This window comes from Pipra filicauda, unplaced genomic scaffold, assembly GCF_003945595.2.
Source record: "Pipra filicauda isolate LSUMZ 115617 unplaced genomic scaffold, ASM394559v2 scaffold72_size3293161_pilon, whole genome shotgun sequence".
Lineage (NCBI taxonomy): Eukaryota > Metazoa > Chordata > Aves > Passeriformes > Pipridae > Pipra > Pipra filicauda.
The window spans coordinates 1,301,037-1,324,326 of NW_024104898.1; the positions used below are offsets into that span (position 1 = coordinate 1,301,037).

Below are 23,290 nucleotides of genomic sequence, written 5' to 3' on the forward strand. Positions count from 1 at the left end.
ACGCCCGCACAAAATGGCGGCCGCCGGGCCCCCGTCACGTGTGGCGTGGGGGGGCGGGAGCTGCGAGCTGCTAGCTGCTGCTACCGCTACCGCTACCGCGCTCGGCCATCCCTCCTTCTGTCCATCTCTCTACGCTTATATCCCCGTCGGCAGTGACTGGGACACTTTGGTTGGTTTTTTTGTTGTTTTGGGTTATGTTGTTAGGGGTTTTTTTTTCCGCGCACTGTGGTGTGAAGCTGGTCGGGAAGGGTGTTGTCCTCCAGGAGAAGTGTGTTTAAGAGCAATCCTTAGTTGCTCGATGTGGCAGTGCTGAGGCTGAGGCTCCGGCTCAGAAAAATCCTGAACTAATTTCCAAGCTCTGTCTGCCAGGAGCAGGGATGACACGATAGGAAATGGCTTCCCGCCCCCTCCCTCGCCCCACCTGACCACCTGCTACCGACCGTGTTTGGTGCGGGACTGCGAAGCTTCGATTCTCGTGTGAAGGCTGACACATTATCCTCCTTGATGCTCTGGGCTGTCTCCGGCGAGGAGGAGTTTTCAAGTAACTGAAACGGGATAGCAGTGGAAAGAAGGGAAAGCAGAGGAACGAAGGTTCTCATAAAGCTGTTCATTTCCAAAATTTCCGAGTTTTAATATCTTGTTTACGGATGGAGAGAAGTTTCCAGCATTAAGCTTCTAATTTGTTTTTAGCTAAACGACATGTGAGGGCTTATATTTGAAGACCCGGTCAATTTTTGCAGGCTTGGATGAAAGTTTGCCTGTGTGTTTGGGAATGTGTTTGCTAGAACACAACACACCATTTGAAGCATACTGTTTTTAAGTAGTGGCAACCAAGAGTAGTAGGCTGATGGATGGGGGTCTGTCTGATACTATAATAAGGTATTTCTGCTAGGAGTGGTTTAGTAGAATTGTATTAAAACTTAATTGGCCAACTTTGACATTTCCTGAGTGCATCACTGCACAGGCTCAGGAAATGCGCTCAGTTACACCAATTGCCAAAATAAGCACGAGCTATATAAAGACTCTTATTTTTTGTTACCACTGTCCACTCCTTCCCTCTCTGTCCAAAGGCTGACAATGTTTATCGGTGACCTTTATTCAATTACAAGTATCCTGGGATAAGAATTTCATCTTTGAGGATGCCTCGCAGAAGCAGTCTGCTGGGAGCAGAGCACAATGGAGGTGGAGGCAATGCACGATCAACCTGTTCCAATTCACGACCCTAAGCAACAGGCTCAGTGACAATTGGAGAGGCACAGAGCTGTGTGTTAATATAGCTACAAAACTGATGTGTATGTAGCAATTTCTTCTCTATTTTTTTTTTATGTAGATTGCATCCAAGTAGTTTATCGCTATAAAGAATATACTGTTATCCCAAATGTGTTCTGTGTCTTCATTAAAAGGAAACCCATGTTTTTGTGCATTAGAGTCAGGTGTCTGCATCAACATTCAGTTTCACCAACTGAAGTAAGTAAAAATAGCCTAGTAAGAGTGAGAAAATGGAGTTGTTTGGTTTTGTACATCTCTTCCATGCTGTTGCTTTCTTTACGTCAGTTTTAAACCACAGTTTGGTTTCAAAGCAGTCAAAAATAAAAAGCCACAAACCCAAGAAAACAAGCAAATTCTCTTTTTTTAATCAGTTTTACATAACAGTTATGTGTCTAATATCTAAAAATTTTGCAAAACCCCCAGAACTTGAATTTTTTTTCTAGCTTCCTTTTGCCTTATGTCTAAAGGAGTTCTACAGGAGGTGTTGTAGTGGTCATAGGTTTAAGAGGCAATTGGAAGATGAAGGAATCCAGATACTGAAAACGAATCTGGAAGTTCATTAAAACATCTTATTTGTGCACGAGTAAGTAAACTGCTCAAGGCAGAAATGGTAAAAAGAAAGCAAACACCCTATATATTGTGGTGTTAAAAGAGTTCAGAAGAGAAAAATGCCAGTTGTTGGAGACTAACTAGTGCTCATTAACATTTTGTGGCACCCTGTCATCTTACTGAATATCACTTCAAAATTACAATTTATAATTGCAATTTATAAGCACGTTTTGAACTAGCTGCAGTGTCACCTTTCAATCACATGCCTTACTGAGCTAAGTTTTTAGAGGGACTGAGCATCCACAGTGGTATTCAGTTAAATTATTCCTAAAATCAGTACTGAAATCTGGGCTTGATGGTGCAGAGCAAATTGAGAGTCTTCACACCTTTGGAAGAGGAAGCAGTGCAGTTTGTCTCAGGGATTGAAAAAGTCAGGCAAGGTCCTTACCTGCTTTGCAGAGGTTTTTCTAACACTCCTGTGATTGGTGCTCCAGACTCTCATTGGACAAAAGATGTTGTAGTCAGTCTGCTGTAAGTACAGCTCCTAAACTCCTCTTTGGAATTCCAAAGTTCATAGTTGAACTTGCAATTAGCTGCTGCTTGGAGGGAAGGGATTTTAGCTAGTTGGATGCTTAGGGCAATGCTGGGGTAATAAGGCGTCTCTGAATTCTCATTAGGCCTCGAATGAGAAAGTCAGGGGGCAAATGCATTGAAAAAGAACAGAATGAGAAAAGTTAGCGGTAGCTCATTAGGAACGAATAATCAGAAATCTGAATTTAAGTTAATTCAGGTTGGACCATTGGGTTTAAGAAGCAAAGCAGTAACAGAGAAAAATGTAAAACCTTAATTATAATTTCTTACCTTCTTATGTCTGAGTCAAGACTAGATCCAGGGGCATGAGACAACCATGCAGCACTCCCTGTAATGTTAAATGGACAGGCTATGAGTAAGAACAAAGACAATTTCTGTGGTTTTATGACAAAATTGGTGTTCTCGTGAGAAGATGTGGTGGAAGATATTCCTGTCTTCTGAACTTGGCATTACTTTTTACCTGGAAAACAGGGCACAATGTGTATCTTGTGTCTTCAGGTCCAGGCAAACCAGCCTGCTCATGAAAAATTTTGGACTGAGCCAAGTAACCAAGCCTTCCTTAGTCATGACATCGGGGAATTTGAGGATGGTTCAGCTGATACCAGAGCCCTGGCTGGGAGCACAAAAAATGCATCTAAACAGACAGTTGCTTTCAGAGATTTTTACATCTGTAATTACAAGGTTGATATTTCTGAATTTAAGGCTTGTCTAGGCTGGCTTCTGTTTCAGCTCAATATTTACTTTTAGCTGGGAAGTGGAAGGAGCATGCAGCCTACACTGATTGCCTGAGTCTGGGAGGGGTAGTAAGTAATCTGTTACAAAACGAACTTGTAAGAGAAGGGGGGGAGGCAGTCTCCCTTTGGCAGATAGCACTTCCTCACTGTGGCTATATCAATCTACAGCATTAAACTCTGGATAATAGACAATTAATAAAATCTGGCCTGTGTGGCCTATGGAGGTGGATTAGATTAAACCTGATGTTGATGGGTTTTTTTTTCCATTTTGAAGGCTCTGATTTTTTAATAAATGTCAGGTGTGTGATTATTTATAGCGTGCAAGGTACATTGTAAACAATGTAGCCACAAGCCTGTACTCCATGGCACACATCTTAAATCAATCAAATACATAGCAGTAACTGTCATGGGCAGCAATATTCACGAGGAGGAGAAATAGCCAAAAGTAAGCCGAAAAGGAGGAACATCTATTTAGATTCTTGCTATGCTCCTATTTAAGTGTACTTAAATGTACAGGCAGATTCCAGAACAGTTAGGGTGGATTGGTATTCTAGGGTTCCTTTCTTAATACCTTCTTGGTGTTTGTTTTCCCATATGAGTGTAGGTAATGCTTTTTGTACCAAAAGGAATCTGTGGCATCAGAAAGCTGTCTGTCTTTTGGTTGAAATGGAAAAGTTCATGTTTTTGAACTTGAAGCAGTTAAGAGAGATGAGCAAGCAGATTACAGCACGAGAAAAAAAGAGAATGCTAGAACACAATGTAGCTGAATGAAAAAGCTCTTAGAGTGATTAGTTCAAGGGAGAAAGGATGGTCTTTGATACCTGAGAACTTCTCTAGTATCTTATTAAGGGAAAGTGGTTGTTTGGTTGAAGTTTTTTGATTTTTTTGTTGTTGTTTTGTTTTCCTTTGGAAATATGTAAGACATCAGAACCATGAAATATGAAATCAGATTTGCTTGTGTGCAGCTCAGTGCTCCAGCCTCACACTATTTGCTGTTTTGAGAGTTTGCTGCCTTCACAGCCTCTTCAAGAAAGTTAAGTCTAGAAACCTTTGGATGACCTGTGGGGAAAAAGAGCAGACTCGCCAAATACGCACAGTGTACAGTATCAGCATCCAACTTGGTCACAGAAAGGCAGCCTTGCAACTTGGACACACAGGCAAAGATTGTTTTCAGGGATGTGAGAAAAGACAACAATTAAACAAAGAGAGAGAGAGAGAGAGAGAGACAAAAAATGCGCTCTTCTGCTCCTTTCAATTGTAACTATGTTTAGAGGGTACTGTGGCCTCTAAGCTCTTCTCTGCTGTTCCACACTCCCTCAGCCAGATTGTTCTGTTGTCTCAGACCTGAATGCTACTGATATTTTCCTTCCTCAGCACCCCACTGATAACACTTCTAAGCTCAGAGTATGCTTTATTATATCTCTGATGAGCTGCATGTTGAAAGTAAACTTTTCTACCAGTGATGAGTTATTTACAGGGATATGCTTGTTTTCCCTAGCAAGAGAGTACTGAGGGAAGGTTTGGGACAGGGAAGCATTAAGAACTGCTATAAAACTCACCAGTAGAAGCTGAAATTGCCAGGTGGTGTGATGATGTTTACAGCACACTCCTGTTACTGAATATTAGTCCAGAGGGGATGAGGCTGGAGGTCTTCTCCATTTTGTTTTCTCTCAGTGGAAGGTTGAGCATCCACTTGTTGCCCGTAACAAAGACACAAACCAACAGAGTGCCGGTTTATGCGGTGCTTTATTCGGGGCCCGGGAACCTGAGGACTAGCGTCCCAAGTCAGGATTCCAAAGACCCTCATTCTCAGTTTAGCTTTTATACACAAACAAGTTTACGTGCAGTTTCCACAGCAAAACAGTTACAGTTTCCACAGCAAACCAGGTACAGTTACAAACAAGTTCATACTTCATACTGATAACAATTAATAATCATCTACTCTAATCATAAATCTGCTTAAGTTGTCTTACCCCTAGAAACTGTTTAACAGACTCTTACCACATCCTAGGTAACAAATCATTGTATACATGCTTGACTAAATCCTTTGATTATTGTTTCTACTTCTTCAGCACAACACTCCATGCTCACAAACAAGGTTGCTAACTTACTACTTTGGAGTGTTGCTTTCTAGGCCTACTCTCTTATTAAGCCTTAGCCATTCTACTACCAATTGCTAAACTTCAGTTATTTTGCAACACACTCACCCCCTCAATGCAACATACTCTTATAGTAAAGATTTGAGCATCTTCTGGGGTTGCTGCTTGCCTGGGTGCGTTTATGCTCCAGACAGGCATAGCCGCTGAACACAAAATAGAGGTGAGATGGAATGGAATTTTTAGCTTGTATTATCCAAATGGTTGTGTCAGGTTAACATCATGGTCTTGCTGTGCACAGCTGTTACTGCACGAGGCCTGTTGTTGGCAAAGTGCTCTTGTAGTAATGTCATCTGCCACGAGGAGAGAACGCTGTACCTTTGAAAGCACATTTATACCTGCAGAAGTACTGCCTGGGCTATACCTGCCGGTGGTGACATTTGGACACTAAAGCGGTCCATAAATATTCCTGTGCTGGTCGACACAGTGACTCTGCAACTCTGAAATGTGCCTCTGGTGTCTGTTGGTGTAAAAACTAAATATGATAGGAAAAGGAGGGGAGGGATAAGATCACCAGGAGGGAACTAGGGGAATTTTGTGAGAAATCACTTTTTTTTTTATGACTGGGGACTGATTTTTAGTTTGAGGTTTGGCGGTTTTTTAACCACAAGAACGAGGTGTGCACGTTGAATTCGTTTGCTTCTCCTCCTTATCTCGGCCTCCCGCTCCTGACCGAATCCCTGCCCGGCGCCCGCCCCGGCTGCGGCGCGTCCTCCGGGCCCGCAGGGGGCGCGCGGGGCGGGCGCGGCGCTGAGCCGAGGTACGGCGGGGCCGGGCCGGGCTGCGGGGGGTGCGGGAGGAGCCGGGGGTCCCGCCCGCCCCGGGCACGTGGCGGCCACTCCGCCTGCCCCCTGGCCCGGCGAGCCGGTTCCCGGGCTGGCTCTGGCCCAGGGCTGTGCCGGGGGGGCCGGCGGGGCGGGGCCGCGTTCCCCGGCCCTGGTGCCGCAGTGCCCCCCGTGCCCAGCCCGTGGCGGTCAGCCGGGCTCGGGCTCGAGGTGAGACGGGCTGGGGCGAGCAGAAATCATTGTAAAGCCGAGCCTGCCCAGGTGTGCCTCGGCCCGCGGGGCGGCACTCAAAGAGGACTGGTTACCTAGTCCGGTGTAGCTTGGAGGTACCGCCTGCTTTTCAGGATGGACATCTGCAGCCTCTCCTGCCATGCGGAGGGTGTTTAATGTTACACGCTGTCTTAAGGAGTACCGGTGTGGGAAGTGTTGAGAACGTGGAGGTATACTGGATAGGTTATTGTTTAAGCAGCTCAGAGTATTTTTGAGACTGATCAATAGAAAGGCAAATACTTCCTTATACTAGTTTCAGAGGATAAACCTGCCACGGGGGAAAAAATCAGCCTGAAAATAAGCAGAAAGCTTCCAATTCGCAGAGCATTGAGGTCCCAGGGTGACTTAGGGGAATGATTAATGTAATTTATTTTAAACTGAAGCTTGATTGTTTTGTGAAGTAGATTATATGATAGCAAGTGCAGAATGGCAGGGCGTGGACTATGACCCAGGAAATTGCTTCTAGCTCTTTGTTAATTTCTTAGCACAGTCCTACTTCGGCTGGGGCTGTAGTTCTCCTCCTGTACCTCATGCTGTTTTTCTCTTTACCCTAGGACCTCCTGTCTCTCACGCTGAATTACCAGCAAAGGATGGAGAGCATCCTGGCTGGTTTGTGTGGGACCAGTCCAGAAGATCCACTCCCCGTGTGGGTTAATGGCAGCGTTGGCCATTGCTTTAACCAGCTGACATTAAATGTGATCCCTCATGTGATCCTTGCAGTGGTCAGTGCCTGCTTCCTTGGCACTCCAAGGTATGACAACTGACTTGTCTAGCTCTTGATTATTATGTGGGACTGGAGGTGGGGTGGAAAGGATGAAAATTATACTTCCCTGTAATGTGCTGAATATGTATCTAGGGAAGGGCAAAATATTATGCTAATATATTTGTCAGCATCTGTCCTAATTCAGAATATGGTGTACAGAAAGGAATCCAGAAAGAACAGAGGGAATAGTAAGCGTAAAATCATAGAAAGTAATTAAAAATAATTGCAGTGAATGAGGATTGGGAAAACCGGGAGTATTCCAGGAGAGGATATAAATGCAATGTGGCATAGAAGATGTATATAAGGTAATAAGGGGTTCAGAGAAACCAAAAATTGCTTTGCTGTTTATCCTCTTCTGAAATTTTCAAACATGGTAGTGTTCAGTGATATTGAAAGGCCACAAATGATAATGAACCAAGTGATAATGAAATGTTTTGTTGGGCAGCAGGTTATAGACTTTCGTACACAGCACCACTGAAACCAACAGTGATAAAAATAATGTTTTTAGACAAAATATCACACAGGAAAGGGAATCAAAAATCAAAAATGCGACACAGAGAATTTGATCATCCAGGATTTGTATTGAAGAGGTTAAATATACTTCTTTTTTGGTGTTAATTCTTAAGGATTGGAGCCTGATTTGACCACAAAATATCAGTTTGCAAAGAAATTTCTCTAGAGAAAGGCTATTCTTTGATAGTATCTGAATCTCTGGTATTGATCAGAGTCTGGGCTATATTGACCTAATGTAGTTTAGCAATGCTTACAGTCAGAAAAAGTTACAAATCCAGGAGGTTAAGTAAGAGTGAATACATAAACAAGGGAAAGAGGAAAGGAAGAAAAGATAGTACTGACTGAGAGGTGGTGGAATTTCAACTGTAATTTTTTTCACTGCTCTTTCTTCCTCAAGGTCTGGCTCTGGTGTGCCTTGCAGGTCAGGCTGGGGATGCAGAATCGCCACGTCTTTCGTACTTGCTGGCCTGTTCCTTGCTGATACCATCCCAGCCACCATTTCCCAGCAGGAGCTGGGTCCTGTGTACCTGGAAGTGCTGGCCGATGGCACTGCTGCCCTGACATGGCTTGTGCATGGTCTCGCTCTTCTCATGCTCTGCAGGTCCACTCACGGCCTTACCAGGGGCCCTGTGGCCCTGGCTCTCCTCACTCTCTTACCCCTACCTTCTTTCATCATCACACTGGTGTGGTACTGCCAAAGTGGGACAGCTTGGTCCCCTTCCCATCCTGCTGCCTCCTCCAGGTTCGCCATTCTCTGTCTGCAGCTGGCGTCTCTGCTTGCCTATATGGTCAGCTGCCTCTTCCCCACCGCTGGCAGGCAAGACTTCCTCTCCATCAATAGCTCCTGGCAACAAGACCAGCTCACCTCAGAGCCAGGAATCCCAGTGCTTGATGAGCAGACAGTGGCAGAAGATGGTGAGAGCTGGCTCTCGCGCTTCTTTTACTTTTGGATGAACCCTCTTATGAAGCGTGGTTATCAGGGGAAGCTGAACCGGCCACAGGATGTCTATGTGCTTCCTCGCCAGCTCCAGGCTGCCACGGTCTGTGATCGGTTTTATTTCTGCTGGCAGAAGAAGGCAGCTCTGCATCACGTAGAGGAGGAGACAGTGTCTCTTACCAGCCCAGTCCTTGCTGGAGGTGATGGGAGTAGCAATGTTCCGGACAGCTCGCGCTGTGCCCAGAAGGCCGTGCGACTCTTCTCAGTCCTTCATGCGGCCTTTGGGCTTCGTTTCTACTCCCTTGGACTTCTCAAGCTGGCTGGCAACCTGCTGGGTTTTTCAGGTCCTCTGCTTCTGAACTTGCTGGTGAACTTCATGGAGTCACGGCAGGAGCCCCTGAGCCATGGGGTGCTCTATGCCCTTGGGCTCTTTGCTGGCTCCTTCCTGAGCGCTCTCTTGCGGAACCAGTTCAGCTATGAGATGAACAAGGTGACACTGATGGTACGGGCTGCCCTCATCTCTGCCATCTACCGCAAGGCTCTGCGTGTCAGCAGCACCAGCCTCAGCCACTTCACTGTGGGGGAAATTGTCAACTTCATGAGCACGGACACCGATCGATTGGTCAACTTCTGCCTCAGTTTTCATGAGGTGTGGAGCCTGCCTTTCCAGTTTGCCATTACCCTCTACCTCCTCTACCAGCAGGTGGGGGTAGCCTTTCTGGGAGGCTTGATCCTGTCACTGCTGCTTGTGCCCATCAACAAGATCTTAGCTAACTACATCATGATGAACAGCAAGGAGATGCTGAAACACAAGGACACACGGGTCAAGGTGAGGGGCAGTTACTGGCTCTCTGATTTTATTGCTGTATTTTTCCCTGTTTATCTCATAATGTTGGCTTTTTGGCCACTTGTCATGATCCAAGGCAAATTAATTGAATCACAGCTGTTGGGGAAAATGCCAGAGGGGGCACACACACACATACACAGACACTTAGTGCAAAAGTGTTCCAGGGTGACACAGTTTCACTACCCATAAGATAGTGAACCTCTAATGCTTGTCTTGCCCCCTGGGCTAATTCAGGTTCCCTTGCAAGTTTCTTTTCTGTGTGTAGTAGTTAAGGTAGGACTCCCAATTGCTTCCTCTAGAGATGCTTCCATACTATTGATCCAGTAACACCATGAATGGTTAAGTGGCTTGCAGTCTGGACAAAGGCAATGATCATAAATGTAATTTTATATTGCTCCAAGCTTGGCACTCTTAAGTCATCTTTTCCACTGTTTTTCGCATATTTGCAGTGCCACCTAACTTGTCAAGCATTTGATTACCACTTTTTAGCATTGCATCTCTGAGGGGACAATGGTTTCACTCACAATTTCTATCACGCTTTGGAAGCATGAAACGTTAAGTCAACTCGATGTCAGAACTGTTGAGAGCTTTAAAAATATTCATTTTCCCAACAGAAGGTGATCTAGTTGTATGTAATTATGCTGGACTTTCTCCAAATATTATGACTGGTTTTCTGAGTCAACTCTCTCGTTAGTTTTCTTTCATGTTGGGCACCAACACATCACATTACTCTGAACATGTTGACCTGAGAGCAGAAATGAGAGGACTGCATCCTCCAGGGACACCAGAGTTGCTAGAAGTGAGCCAGCCAGGCTCTGGATACAGACTAGCTGTCAGGGCAGCACCAGGCCTGAGAGTCAGGTGTTGTTATCTCAAGATACTGTCAGGTCTATACAGGTAAATGGTATCCCAATTGGAGCCATTAATTCCACATATCCCTTCACCTGTGTTGCACATCTTTCAGTTGCAAAGTGGTGTAATATTTTGCCTTTTCCTGAGTCGTACACAGCACAGATGGCTGAAGAAGCTGGTGGAATGAGGGAGCACAAAGCTCCCGGTAGCTGCTACTTGAGTTTAAGTCTTTGTTAGCAATAAATGGTTCCTGGTATCTCTAGCCTGACCCTTAGCAGGAGACAGTTGCACACCTGGCCACAGTCCAGGTGCCTGGTATTTGGTGCATAGGCAGGCACTGTTTGCTTGATGTGTTTTTCCTCACTGCCTGCAGCTAATGACAGAGTTCCTATCTGGCATTCGTGTCATCAAGTATTACGCCTGGGAGAAGCATTTTGGCACCAGGATAAATGCCTGCCGGGCTAAAGAGCTGCAGAAGTTACGGGCCATGAGTTACCTGGATGCAGTGTGCGTGTACCTGTGGGCAGCACTGCCTGTTGTTATCTCCATTGCCATCTTCGTCACCTATGCTCTTTTGGGTCACCAGCTCACTGCCACAAAGGTGCGTAATTGGTAGGGAGAGGTCCAAACTTGTCTTGTGCAGAGCACAGTCTACAGTGGGGCTGCAGTCCTGAGGCATCTTCTCTGGGAAATAAACCCAACTTGTGACTCCCCACGGCTCGGCAGGCTCTCCCTGGTGAAGCTGTAGGGAGGATACAAGATGCAAGGGTGGTACTGGTTCCAACTCATGGCTGTTTGCTTACCCATGCAGGTGTTCACAGCATTGGCCCTTGTTGGGATGCTCATTCTACCCCTCAACAGCTTCCCATGGGTGTTGTATGGCACCTTGGAAGCCAAAGTTTCCCTGGATCGAATCCAACGTTTCCTTGAACTCATGGACCAGGACCTGGAAGCTTATTATGCCCTAGGTAATGGTGAAGGAAGCTGCCAGGCTTGGGACCCTAGACAGTGGACATTCAGAGCAGGGAGCTGAGGTGTGAGGCCCAGGGACAGTACTGGAGGCCAGCTGGCTGTCACCGTGTGATTCAAGATGTTGTCAGAGGCAGAGTGAATACACTTCATTTCTGTGGAAAACAGGAGACAAGGCTGTAACATTCCACTTTACCAAGCATAGGCCACTGCTTGTCCCCACAGAGCCCTGCCATTAGTGTCCAAGGAGAAGCTGCTCTGTTATCTGACCAAAGCTCTTCTGGCACTGAAGCCATCAACGAACTTGGCTTAGCTGGGCAGAAAGGCTTGAGTGGCTGCCCCTCTCCTCAGCCATCTCAGCTCCCTTTCCTTCCTTCATTGCCTTTTGCCAGCTCCCTGCCATTCTTCAGCAATAATAAAACCAGGTTTATATCCTTACAGTGTCTCCTTGACGGCTATGCGTGCCTGGTGGGAGCTGGAGACAGGAGGGTTGGAGGAAGGGAGATGTAAGTTTAAGGGCAAGTCAACAGGCAAGAGTCTCATTCTGTGGTTGGGTCAGGGGCATCATAGCAGTGCCATGTCTGTGGTCTCATGCATTTGGGAACAAAGCTGATAGTATTTGTGATGCCAGGTGCCTTTAATTTTCTCGCCTTTTCGTAGCTGTGCAATGCTGTGCTGCTTTTCACTTGCAGATGGCCCTTCAGATACTGCTACTGCCATGGAGATGCGATGTGCGGCCTTCTCATGGGTGCCGGTTGAGGAGGAAAGCACCAGGCAGCCCTTATCCACAGGCACTCTACAACTGCACATTGAGGACTTGTCAGTGAGAAAGGTGAGCAAGGACACAGGAGATAACACGGAAGAATGACAGTAAAGAAGCCAAATAATGGAGCAGAGGTGACATATTTGCGTGTTTTCCTCATCTTAGGAGCCGTGCATCAAAATCTCTTAGTCAAGAGGCACAGGACACATATCACATCTCAGAGCTGAAGGGTGCTAGAGGACATCCAGGCATGGCTTACAGACAAGATGAACCAGTTCCCTTTGCTTTCTACTATCACTGCAGAGGAGGATTGGACAGGGAACAGAGCAGGGCTCTAGAGTTAACACTTTTTGCAAATTTGTGTCCTGTCATATCAGCAATCTGATTTACTCAACAACTGTACCCAGCTCCACTGCTGAACCTGTGAGACAGTCCTAGCAGTCAGCTTCCTTACAAGCTACGTGTGGCTCAGGAAATCTGGACAAGTTACCTTGTATTAGCACATCAGGTTGCTTCTTTTCATTTCCCTTTGCAGGGGATGCTCCTAGGGGTTGTTGGGAAGGTCGGCTCTGGCAAAAGCTCTCTGCTTGCAGCCATCACTGGAGAGCTCACAAAGTAAGTAGCCTAAAGACTTCTCCCTGCCTGGTCCTTCCATGCCATGGCAGGTGGGGACTGTCCGGTGCTATCCCTGCTTGTAGGCCATATTGATCTGCCAACAGTTTTCCTTTGTTGCCCTTTCCACCCATTTCTGGTGTGCTTTCAGACAAGGTGGGCGAGTGTATATTTGTGACCTGGAGCAAGGATTTGGTCTGGCCACACAGGAGCCTTGGATACAGTTTACCACTATCCGTGAGAATATCCTTTTTGGGCGGGAATATGATGCCAGGCTGTACGAGGAGGTGGTGGAGGCCTGTGCCCTCTCCGAGGACTTGAATGTGAGTGCCTAAACTGCAAACCTGTCTGGGCCTTCTTGCAGCTTTTCCATCCAGCCTGAGCTTCAATGGGAGCGGTTCTCATTCTTTCAGATTATAGACTGTTTTTCCAATGTCCCAATCGCACAGTGTTACTCTGATTACCAATCCCAGACCATTCCTGGTGTCCCCATAATTCTTTAAGGTGTGAAGTCACTCTGGTAGCAATTTGGATGATTTCTTTTGCTGCTGAGCCAAAAGTTCTAGGTCCTTGAAAGCTCTTGATCCAAAAGCTGCCTGAGGACAGGAGTTGTTCTTGCAGAGCTAAAGATTTTTGTGTTTTTCAGGCATAACCTATCAGCGGCTTATTTTTTTTTTTGGATCAGAAGCTTCTTTGGGATCTGGAAAGGGCTAAGGCTGTGGTACTCCTGTCAGTAATACACATATCCTAAATTTAAGGCTTATGGCTGTATTAGCCAGTAAACCTGACTGTATATATGGTAGGAAGCTAGCCTTCTCCTCCCAGTTTATGAGCCAATGACTGATTTTCTCAAGTGCCAAGCACTGGCAGCTCCTGTTTGCTTTGGCAAGAGCTATGAATACTCAGTAAAGGCAAGATTTTTGAGATGTAGTAGAATATGCCTATGCTACCAAATCAAGAGGAAACTGTTTATAGCCACTGAAATGCTGTAGGTTTTACTGCTAAACTGTTTGGAAGGACCCTGGCACGATTTTGATGCAGGCACAGCTCTTGCTGTCCTATAAAATTACCACATGTGATTGTCTCGGACCAGAAGTTGCTCTCAATGGGTAGTTCAGATGTGACCACTCTATTCTGGAGTAGAAGAGATTTTGGTTGCATAAATGCTAAGCTTGCCAGTTGTCTGTAGAATCAGTGTATAGACTGTTCCGTTGTTTAATTGTTGGTAAGGTGTCACCCTTAGGAATTACTGCCAGAGACTGGAGAGGGACCCCTGTGTCCTGGTTTTGGGTCCCCAGCAGTTTCCTGTCCTTTCTAAATGGGTTTTCTTGAATGTTTCAGATTTTACCAGCAGGTGATCAGACAGAGGTGGGTGAACATGGTGTGACACTCAGTGGGGGACAGAAGGCTCGAGTAGCCCTTGCCAGAGCTGTTTATCAGGTAAATAACAAAGGAGTTATTGTGTGGTAGATCATGCCCAATGCCAAGTCAGATGTGAAGAGTCTGGAAGCACCCAGCTGTACAGGGAGCTCTGGCAGCATGTCTTAAAGCACATCGTGCTAGCCTAAAGACGCTGGCAGGGTGCCACATGGAGGCACTTGCACTTTTCTTTACAGTGCTGCCTGCTCCAGCAGGGCCAGGAACTGTATCCTTGTTTTTTTGTCTCCCTCTCAGGAGAAAGAGCTTTACCTCCTTGATGATCCCCTAGCTGCTGTTGATGCAGATGTAGCCAACCATATTATGCAGAAATGCATTCTTGGAGTTCTCAAACACAAGACCAGGATCCTTTGTACCCACAGGACGGAGTTTTTGGAGAAGGCCGATGCCTTGTTGTTGATAGACAATGGCAGGATAGTTAAGACAGGTACACTGTCTGTCTTCTCAGGCATTCATTTGTGCTGGTATCTAGGAATGGCTGGAGCAAAGGTGGACACAAGGGATTAGGATTAACTAGTGGGGAACCCAATGATAAAAGAACTTGAGGACACTGCATGTGGGCAGAGACGGAGTGGAAGAGAATGTGCAGATGCACAGATAAAACAGGACAACCCTAGGTGTGGGGAGCTGATAAGGTAGGAGGCCATAGCAGGTTGAATGGAGCAAGGATGCCGTTGCTGCATAATGGAAGGAATGTTATGAGAGAACAAAACTGGGTCAGCAGTGGGTAGCTGGCATCTGTTCCTCACAGATGCTGAAGCATTTGCATGTCTGTCTTTGCAGGCACACCAGCTGATATCCTGCCACTTGTTGAAGCCTTCCCCAAGTGCAAGGATATGGACAAGAAGCGGAAGGATAAAGGTCTGTTCCTGGCAAGCTTGAGGGTGGCTGGGCCAGCACAGCTCAGCTGACCCCCCAGACAGAACCTGTACCTGATGGCTGCTGGCCCTAGAGCAGAGCTCCCACCACCTTGCTCTGCTGTGGCAGTGCTGATCTGTGGGTAGTGTGTATACAGAGGGACAGGAGGCCCACATATATTGGTCTGGAGCAGTATTTGAACCTGTTGTTCCACGTGTAGTCCAGCTTTGGATGAAGAACTGCCAGCATTAGTGCACCTGTCTTGAAAGAGGAGAGAGAAGTCTCCCTTATAGCCTAGACTTGCTCTCTTCACAGCAAGGAGCAGCTGCAGGAAGAACTTAACATCACACTGACCTTTGCTTTTGCCTCCATTCCCACAGCCCCCAATGAACAGGGACAAGAAGAGGCCATAGAGACAGAGAAAGAAGAATCAACCCAAACCAATAATCTCATTCACAAGGAGGAAGAGAAGAAAGAAGGGGCAGTGGCTTTTCAGGTGTACAAGGCATATTGGCTGGCAGTGGGCACCTGGTTGGCATTATCAATCCTCTTCTCACTGCTCCTGATGCAAGGTGAGGCAGTGGCCCAGCAGCACATTTCTTTTGACATTCCTGTCCTCTCATCTCGTTCCCTGGTTCCATGGAGTCCAAGGGAAGGAAAGAGGCTGGGGGTTTAATCATTCTCCCTGGAGCAGGAAGACTCCTTTTCTCCAAATTAAAGTAGTTCAAGGAGCTACTTTAGTAAGGAGAGGGCACATGTGGGAAGAGAATCTGGTGTGTCACTGCTGCAGTTGCATTACCACGCCTTTAGCAGTGCTCTGTTGCTGCTGCAGCTCAAGGCTGTTCCCTTGCTCCTGCTCTACTACTAACAGGGGAAGACTAGACTGGGCAATCCAAAAATTGTCCAGCAGCTTCTCCTCCATCTTTTCTGCTTCATATTTGCTGATTTAAAAGTTGAATTCCTTTTTATGTAGTCTGTCTTTCTCTGTAGCATCCAGAAATATCTCAGATTGGTGGCTGTCATACTGGATCTCCAGCATATCCCAGACAGCAAATACCTCTGTGATGATCTGTTCAGCTTCCCTGCCTTCCCCAGAGCTGCTTCTCTTCTCCGTTGCTGGGCTTGTGTAAGTGAATCTAGTCTGGAGGTGCCAAAGGAAGCTGGAAACACATCCATTTTGTCTTTAAGTGCATTTCCTGTGGAAGATCCTTATTAAGAGCAGGGATAGATAAGCTGAGCACCTCACTGCAGGGGATGTCTGTGGCTGCTTTGACAAAGAGAATCAAAATCTCTGACGTGATGAGGTGCCCAAAGGGCTTCTGCCTGGAGCTGATGGAAGACACCTAGCTGCACAGTAATCAGAGTGTTTGTCCCAACATTCCAAAGGGATATCACAGGAGTATTGAAGTATACTGATTTCCCTTTGAGTATGCTCCTGGGTTCTCATGCCCTGTCTGTGAGTTTACTTTCAGGGGGACCTTGGCAGATTCATAATCTTCCTCCTCCTTTGTTCTAGCTTCCCCATTCAAGCTCTGGACACTACCCCAGTCCCTTCCAATGGCTCAGTGGATGTGACTTTCTACCTGATAGTTTATGGGAGCATTGCAGGGGCCAACTCCCTCTTCACCATTCTTCGGGCGTTCCTCTTTGCTTATGGCACTCTCCGTGCTGCCACTGTCATTCACAACCGACTGCTCCAGAGGGCTCTGAAGGTAATGGGCAGAAAGTCCAGGGCAGGCTGAGGCTCCTGCAAGCTGACATTCTTCTCATATCTGGGAGTAAGGATGTGGAAGGTAGATTAGAATTTCTTATGGTATTGGCTGGTAGGCCTATATCCAAAAAGAGCTGCACCACAGCCGGCACAAAGGGGTCAATGAGCTGGAGTTAAAAGTGTGCCCTGTTCATTCCATGGAGGGGTGTTCTATGGCTGCCACCTGCATTTGTTCACTCATTAGGTGTAGATATATAGCCAAGATAAGGACCAGTTGAGTCAAAGTAGTTTTTGCAGGATTGTAAGCTCAGGTTCAGATGAGATTTGAAGGAGCTATTAAGCAAGATTTAGGGCTGATGCTGCATGTGCAAGTTAACTTTATGTTTTGGTTTTCCTTGGGTCCTCAGGGTAGGGTTAGAATTAGAGGCAAGAATTGCCTCACTTGCTGCTGGTGGGCAAGTATGGCATCTGAGTGACTGCTGTCTGGGTAGCTATCTGACATTTGCTACAGAAGGGCTGCTTCCTTTTACCATGTGAACAGCGTGAGTTGTTTGACTGCTAGTGGATATGGGCTTTGGAAGCTGAGATTTCTGCTCCAGCTGAGGAAAGGAAGTGGGCTGTGGTGGCCATCCATTTGTGGCCTTATGTGCTCCCCTTGGTGCTGCTCTCCTGCACACTGTTCTGTGGCTGGATCTCTCTCACTGCAGCTCTTACTTTCTGGTCCCCTTGTTGCCAGGCCACAGTCACCTTCTTTGACACCACACCAACAGGCCGGATCCTGAACCGCTTCTCCTCAGACCTGTACTGTGTGGATGAGAGCCTGCCATTTGTCCTCAACATCTTCCTGGCCAACATGTACGGGTTCTTGGGCATACTAGTGATAATAACCTATGGCCTCCCTTGGATTGGTCTGGTCTTACTCCCTCTGGCTGTACTCTACTTCTCCATTCAGCGCTATTACCGACACACATCCCGGGAGCTCAAGCGCCTTTACAGTGTCACCCTGTCTCCCATCTACACTCACTTCTCAGAGACCCTCTCGGGACTGAGCAGCATCAGAGCCATGCGGGCAACACAGAGGTGAGTGGAAGGTGCAAGTGCCCAAAGAGACAGAGCTTTGGCTTTATAGGCCAGGGCCTTCCTGATGTGGAGCTGGTTATAGGGTGGCTGGAACACCCTTGGTCTGGGGCAACAGAAATGGAGGTTGAGCGATGCAAACCTCTGTTTTGTGCCTGACAGGTTTGAGTTGGAGAATCAGCTGCGCCTGGAGCAGAACCAGCGCTGCCTCTTTGCCAGCAACACAGCAATGGAGTGGCTGGACATCCGCTTACAGATGATTGGAGTTACTGTGGTTACTGCTATTGCAGGAATTGCCATCATCCAGCACCAGAAGCAACTGGGAAATCCAGGTAGACTGCCAGGGTTTGATCTGTGTCCACTCCTAAGCTGTGGCTTAGGAGTTCCACCTCTCCTAGCCCAGAGCTGCACATTTTCCTACACTGGGGTAAGAGCTCCTGCTCCCTGTCCCTCTGGAAGTCACCCACAATGTAGCGCTTCAGCTCCCGTCCCTGCTTCTGTCATCATCCTCAAGTGGGATCCCAGACTCCAGAGTCCTGACTTTTCCTTTGCATTTTTTGTTCGGCCACCAAGATCCCAGCTTCTTCCTTGCCGGTAACATTCTTGCTTATGCTTTTGTCCTCACAGGACTTGTGGGCCTGGCACTCTCATATGCCCTTTCTGTCACAAGCCTGCTCTCAGGTCTCATTTCCAGCTTTACTCACACAGAGATCATGATGGTGAGTGTGGAGCGGACAGAGGAATACACTACAGACATCCCCATGGAGCCCCAGGATAGATTGGTCCAGGTAAAAGCTCAAATGTGTTCTCAGGGACTGGCCCATCTTCTGGCTCTGTGCCCTGCACTTTTCCCCTGGGAAGATCGTAGGGTTCTGGTGAATGGGTGGAGGGCCCTCACCCACAGAAATCACCTTGATCATGCATCTTTTACCAGTACATCCCCTGGGAAGGATGAATCTCTGGCAGGAGTTGGTGAAGGCTGGAATGATGGGAAGGACTAGGGGAGCAGAACAGGTGCTAGATAGCTGTGAGAGAAACACAATCCCAGGAGTGGGCTGGAGTTGGAACCGAGCTCTATGTTGGTTCTGCTCAGAAGCCAAGCAGCCATCTGAAGGGAGGGAGGGGGCTTGGCCTGTGGGGAGGTGGGGCTGAAGATGACAATCACTATCATACCCTTTCTCACCTGGATATCCCTCTTAGGTTGCTGCTGACTGGCCAAGCCAGGGGCTTTTGGAGTTCCAGGAAGTGGTCCTGGCCTACAGAGCAGGCTTGCCTAATGCACTTGACGGTGTGAGCTTCACTGTTTATCCTGGAGAGAAGCTGGGGATTGTGGGTCGCACAGGATCTGGAAAATCCACCCTTTTCTTGGCCCTTTTCCGTATGGTGGAGCTGAAATCAGGCCGAATTCTCCTGGATGGTGTTGACAGCCAGCTGGTGGGCTTGGAGGAGCTGAGGTATGGAGGGCTGAGCAGAGTGAAGGGGAGCTGACGGGGCCTGGAGGCTGAGAGCTGTCAGTGGTTGGATGCCAAAGTGAAGAGTGAGGAGTAAAGGACTCACTGTCAAGGCACCCTCTTCTCTGACTGTGGCAGCTTCTTATGAGTTCCTCTGTTGTTTCTGAACAGCTGTGCTAAGGAAACCAGGCTGAATATATGACCCTTGTCTCTGTGCCTCTAAGATTTGTAGCAAGCTAAGACACTTCGTGAAAAAAATAGTAGGCCTTTGCTTTTCTGCAGAACCTATCCTATGAGCCTTCAGCTCTCATTTGCTTGCAGATCTAGGCTGGCCATCATCCCCCAGGATCCATTTTTGTTCAGTGGCTCAATCCGAGAGAACCTGGACCCCCAGGGAAAATGGACAGATGCTGAGCTCCATGAAGTACTGGAGCAGTGCCATCTGCAGGATGCTGTTACTCAGATGGGTGAGTTGGAACCCAGAGAGAAGCAGCTGGTGAGCACTGGTGCTGGGAGAGGAGAGGAGGCCTCAGCTCAGGGAGCTGAGGAAAAGGGGCCAGGTGGATGCCGTAGAGAGTGAGTTAGGTGAGGTCATGCTAGAAACCAGCGTGGGAACAGGTTGGTAGGACCCAGTGGCATTCTCTGAGATTTAGTGGCAAGGGACTAGCAGGTGATGGATTGGGTGGCAGAATGTTGGTGATGAGACCAGTTCTCAGTGGATGTTAGAGCAGTGCCTTAGAGGTAAGCCAGGCCTTAGTTCTAGGGGAGCATGGCATCTCTGTGCCAGATGTTGCTTGTCTAAGTGTAAAGACTACTGTTCCCAAGGCCTGGGCCTGAGCAGGATTGGGATTTTTTGTGCTACTAGGAAAACCTTGGACTGGGGGTGCCATTTGGGACCCTGTGAACCCTGTGCAGGTGGGGTGACTGCTGATCTTGACCCCTGCAGGTGGACTGGACAGCGAGCTGGGAAAGAGTCTGTCTGTGGGACAGAGGCAGTTGGTGTGTCTGGCAAGGGCCCTCCTGACACAGGCCAAGGTGAGTGTCTTAGCTCCATCGGAGTGAGGGGGAGGGTGCTGCTGATGGCTGTCTGGGGACAGCAGAGGAGAGCACTGCAGAGTTGGAGGTGTGATGAGAACAGACATCCTGTGCTAACTTCGCAGGCTGTCTCTAGGCAGGGATTGGGGTCTCTGCTGTGGTGCTTGGGACTTCCCTTCACACTCTGTCCCTGGCAGGTGCTGTGCATCGATGAGGCCACAGCCAGTGTGGATCAGAAGACAGACCAGCTGCTGCAGCAGACCATCCGCCAGCGCTTCGCTGACAAAACTGTTTTGACGATTGCTCACAGGTATGGAGGAAGCAGCACTCTGCGCCTAAATTTGTCCTGCCACTCACAGGTAGAGGTGCCTGCACATGCCATGCCTGGGGCTCAAGCTGAGCAGAGAGGTCTCTGTGATAAGGTTTTTCAAGTGCAAAAGCTAGACTTTGCCTGTTGCCTTTTCTGCCGGATGCTGGGAATAACTGGACGTGAAAATGTTGTCCCCAGAAATTGATGTCAGCAAAGGGCAAAATGCTGCATCGTGTCACAGACTGCTCTTCCTGGGCACTGCCTCCTGGGATCCGTGGAGTGGATGAATCAGGCCTTGTGGTTCTGCCAAATTAGGGTGAAGAGTAATGGAGAAGTAATCTTACAGAAAGGAGCAGTGTGGAGACTGGCAGGGGTGGGGCAGGAAGGTGGTGACTCCAGCTCAGTAGAGGGCACTACAGGACAGCCAGCGGCAAAGGGCTGCAGCCAGCTCCTGGGTAGTTCTGTTTTCCAAAATCCTGAGTTTTGGTCCCAGCCTGCACCCGATTCCAGTAACAGACATTGCCCAGGCAGGACAGGACAACAGTGATTGCCCCACATCTGAGAGATTTAGTGTAAGAGTGGTCAGTGGATGGTTGCAGCTGGAGGGAGGAGGGCAAAACATGAATACCGCAGAGAAGGGGTGGACCAGCATTAGACGGTGTTTTCTGCTCCTACTCTTGCCAAGTGGAGGAGAATTTGGAGGAGGATTATGAAATTGTGTGGAGGGTTTTTTCAAAGCACAGAGGTTACCACAAAAATAAAAATCAAATGAGCAGGTGGCAGGGGCTGGTGTCCTGCTGCACAGAAGTGGGAGTGATGGATGACAGGCAGGGTGGGCTGGGCCTGGCAAGTGAATCGAGTGGGTCTTGTTAAATACATCATGTAGGAGGGAGGCAGGAGGAGTGTGAAGGGAATGTGGTTCCTACACTAGGGATATTATACATAAATAGAATAGAAGCACAAGGGCACTGTGGGCTGAGGTGTGTGTTTGGGTTGGGTGTGGGGAGGCCACCTCTAATGGAGGAGTAATTAGAGAGGAGAACCAGCAGAGGAAGGAGTGGCAGAAGGCAAGGCAGCAAACCTGAGCTGAAGATAGCTCCAGTCCCTCTTCCACTGAATGAAGAGCAATAGGGGAGAGCAGTAAGGAGAGAGAGGTGATGATGGGGTTGTTCTGTACCCATTGTTCTTCCTTGCCATTCAGCTTTGGGTGAACCATTAATTGGATTGGGGAAATCTAGGATGGGAAATGACTCTGTACTTGTCACTTGCCCCTCCAAGTCACTTCCAGTGCTGCAGCCTGCACACTCTTGGGATGAATGTGTAACCAGAGTCCTGAACTCCATAATGCTTTCTGCCTGCTCAAATCCTGTGCAGTGTCTTCCTTGTGACATGCAGCTTTATAGGGCTGTAGTTCCACACTGAACAGTGCACGACTGTACAGAGGGATTCTTGCTGCCCTGTCTTCCCCACACAGGGCCAGAGGTTGCTGCCCTGCTAGCAGTCTGGGCAGAACTGGGCACATATGTGTGCAGTGGGTCCTGTGGATGCCAGTCTGCTAGGGAATGACAGCTGATGCACAAGTGCATTTCCGCCGCCCTCAGGAGGTGGCAGGTGAGGAAATGTAGGGGCAAACGGAAGCAATTCACTAACCCCTGTGGGACTGGAGACATTTTGTGCAACCCCAGAATCAGGCATGCAGAACTCCCCTCTGCATTCCTGGTGCCCTGCCGTGCCCAACAGCTGGAAGGTATCACCATGGTCTGCTGAGAGGTAATGCATTTCAGCAGTGCACAGGGGCTCTCTGGGGAGCTGAACTGCACTGTGACCTTGAGTGCAGAGGGAGATCCTCCACAGATCCTACTGTTGGGCATGACTTGGGCCACCCTTAACAGCAGGGGAAGCAGTATCCAGAGTTTCTCCTCAGATCCACCAACATATGTCCTGGCATTTGTTGTCCACAGGCTGAACACCATCTTGGACTCAGACCGTGTGCTGGTGATGCAAGCTGGGAGAGTGGCAGAGTTGGATTCACCCACACGCTTAAGCCAGAAAGATGGCTCCTTGTTCCAGCACCTCCTGCACAGCAGGCAGCAATGACCTCCCTCCTGGGCTGTGCCCAGGCAGCCCTTCCAGCTCAGTGCCTGGCTTTCCTTTAAGCTCAGCCATCAGCCCTGTCCCTGCAGGGACAGGAGCTGCTGAGGTGAGAGAAGGGCTTATTCCTGCCTGCAGATAGCGATTATTTGTCCTCAGGGACAGGAGCATGGCGCTGTGGTCTTTCTTTTAATAGGGAACATGCGACCTAGTGTTTAGAGTCATGCAAGCCTGGATGGTGGGATACTGCTCCCCCCTCTAAGGCTCCCCTTTGAGATTACAGAGGGCTTTTCTACTGATTGAAGAATCAGTAACTAACTCCTAGTTTGAGACTTAGTCTCACATATGCAATGTAAAATAAAGTGGAAACCTCCTTGTGAAGCTCAGTTATTCAGGTCCTTGTCCCTTTTCCTCCCCAGACACATACCTCCTCATGAGATACAAGAGTGGTGCCCACTCTGCACGAAGACAACCCTACCTGCTCCCTTCTACTTTCTGAAGGCACTGACCTTACCAAGCCCAGAAGGTTGCACCCAGAGACCTTGCTGTTTTCGTCCAGTTTACAGTGGAGAAGGCCTTCCCCTGAAGGCCAGAATGCAATTACATTAAAGGCCTTTAAGGCTAGTTTATTTCAAGACCACTTCTTTAAGGGAAACTCTCTGTCCTTCCTGCCCTGCTCTCAGCTGCACAAACCCACAGCTGTTTTCAGT

The 23,290-nt window shown here is 48.0% G+C and overlaps 1 protein-coding gene across 4 annotated transcripts; it reads left to right on the plus strand.

The window, feature by feature from the left end:
- Positions 1-6: 6 nt before the first annotated feature.
- Positions 7-23,209, plus strand: ABCC10 (ATP binding cassette subfamily C member 10). Of its 4 annotated transcripts, XR_003543282.2 has the most exons (23): positions 8-169; positions 6,909-7,105; positions 8,028-9,396; positions 10,640-10,867; positions 11,078-11,234; positions 11,928-12,067; positions 12,534-12,613; positions 12,762-12,933; positions 13,952-14,050; positions 14,285-14,474; positions 14,831-14,908; positions 15,286-15,477; positions 15,896-16,031; positions 16,422-16,617; positions 17,353-17,696; positions 17,856-18,025; positions 18,321-18,481; positions 18,894-19,147; positions 19,466-19,611; positions 20,091-20,179; positions 20,377-20,489; positions 22,451-22,689; positions 23,000-23,087. XR_003543282.2 is itself a non-coding variant. In XM_039389486.1 (22 exons), the coding sequence occupies exons 1-22, from the start codon at positions 14-16 to the stop codon at positions 23,187-23,189; spliced, it is 4,857 nt and encodes a 1,618-aa protein (XP_039245420.1). In that variant the 5' UTR covers positions 7-13; the 3' UTR covers positions 23,190-23,209. The 4 variants fall into 4 exon arrangements, 3 of the variants coding, with proteins under 3 accessions (XP_039245420.1, XP_027590728.2, XP_039245421.1); XM_039389486.1 differs by lacking the exon at positions 22,451-22,689 and having other exon boundaries at positions 7-169; positions 23,000-23,209; XM_027734927.2 differs by lacking the exon at positions 23,000-23,087 and having other exon boundaries at positions 22,451-22,966.
- Positions 23,210-23,290: the final 81 nt, after the last annotated feature.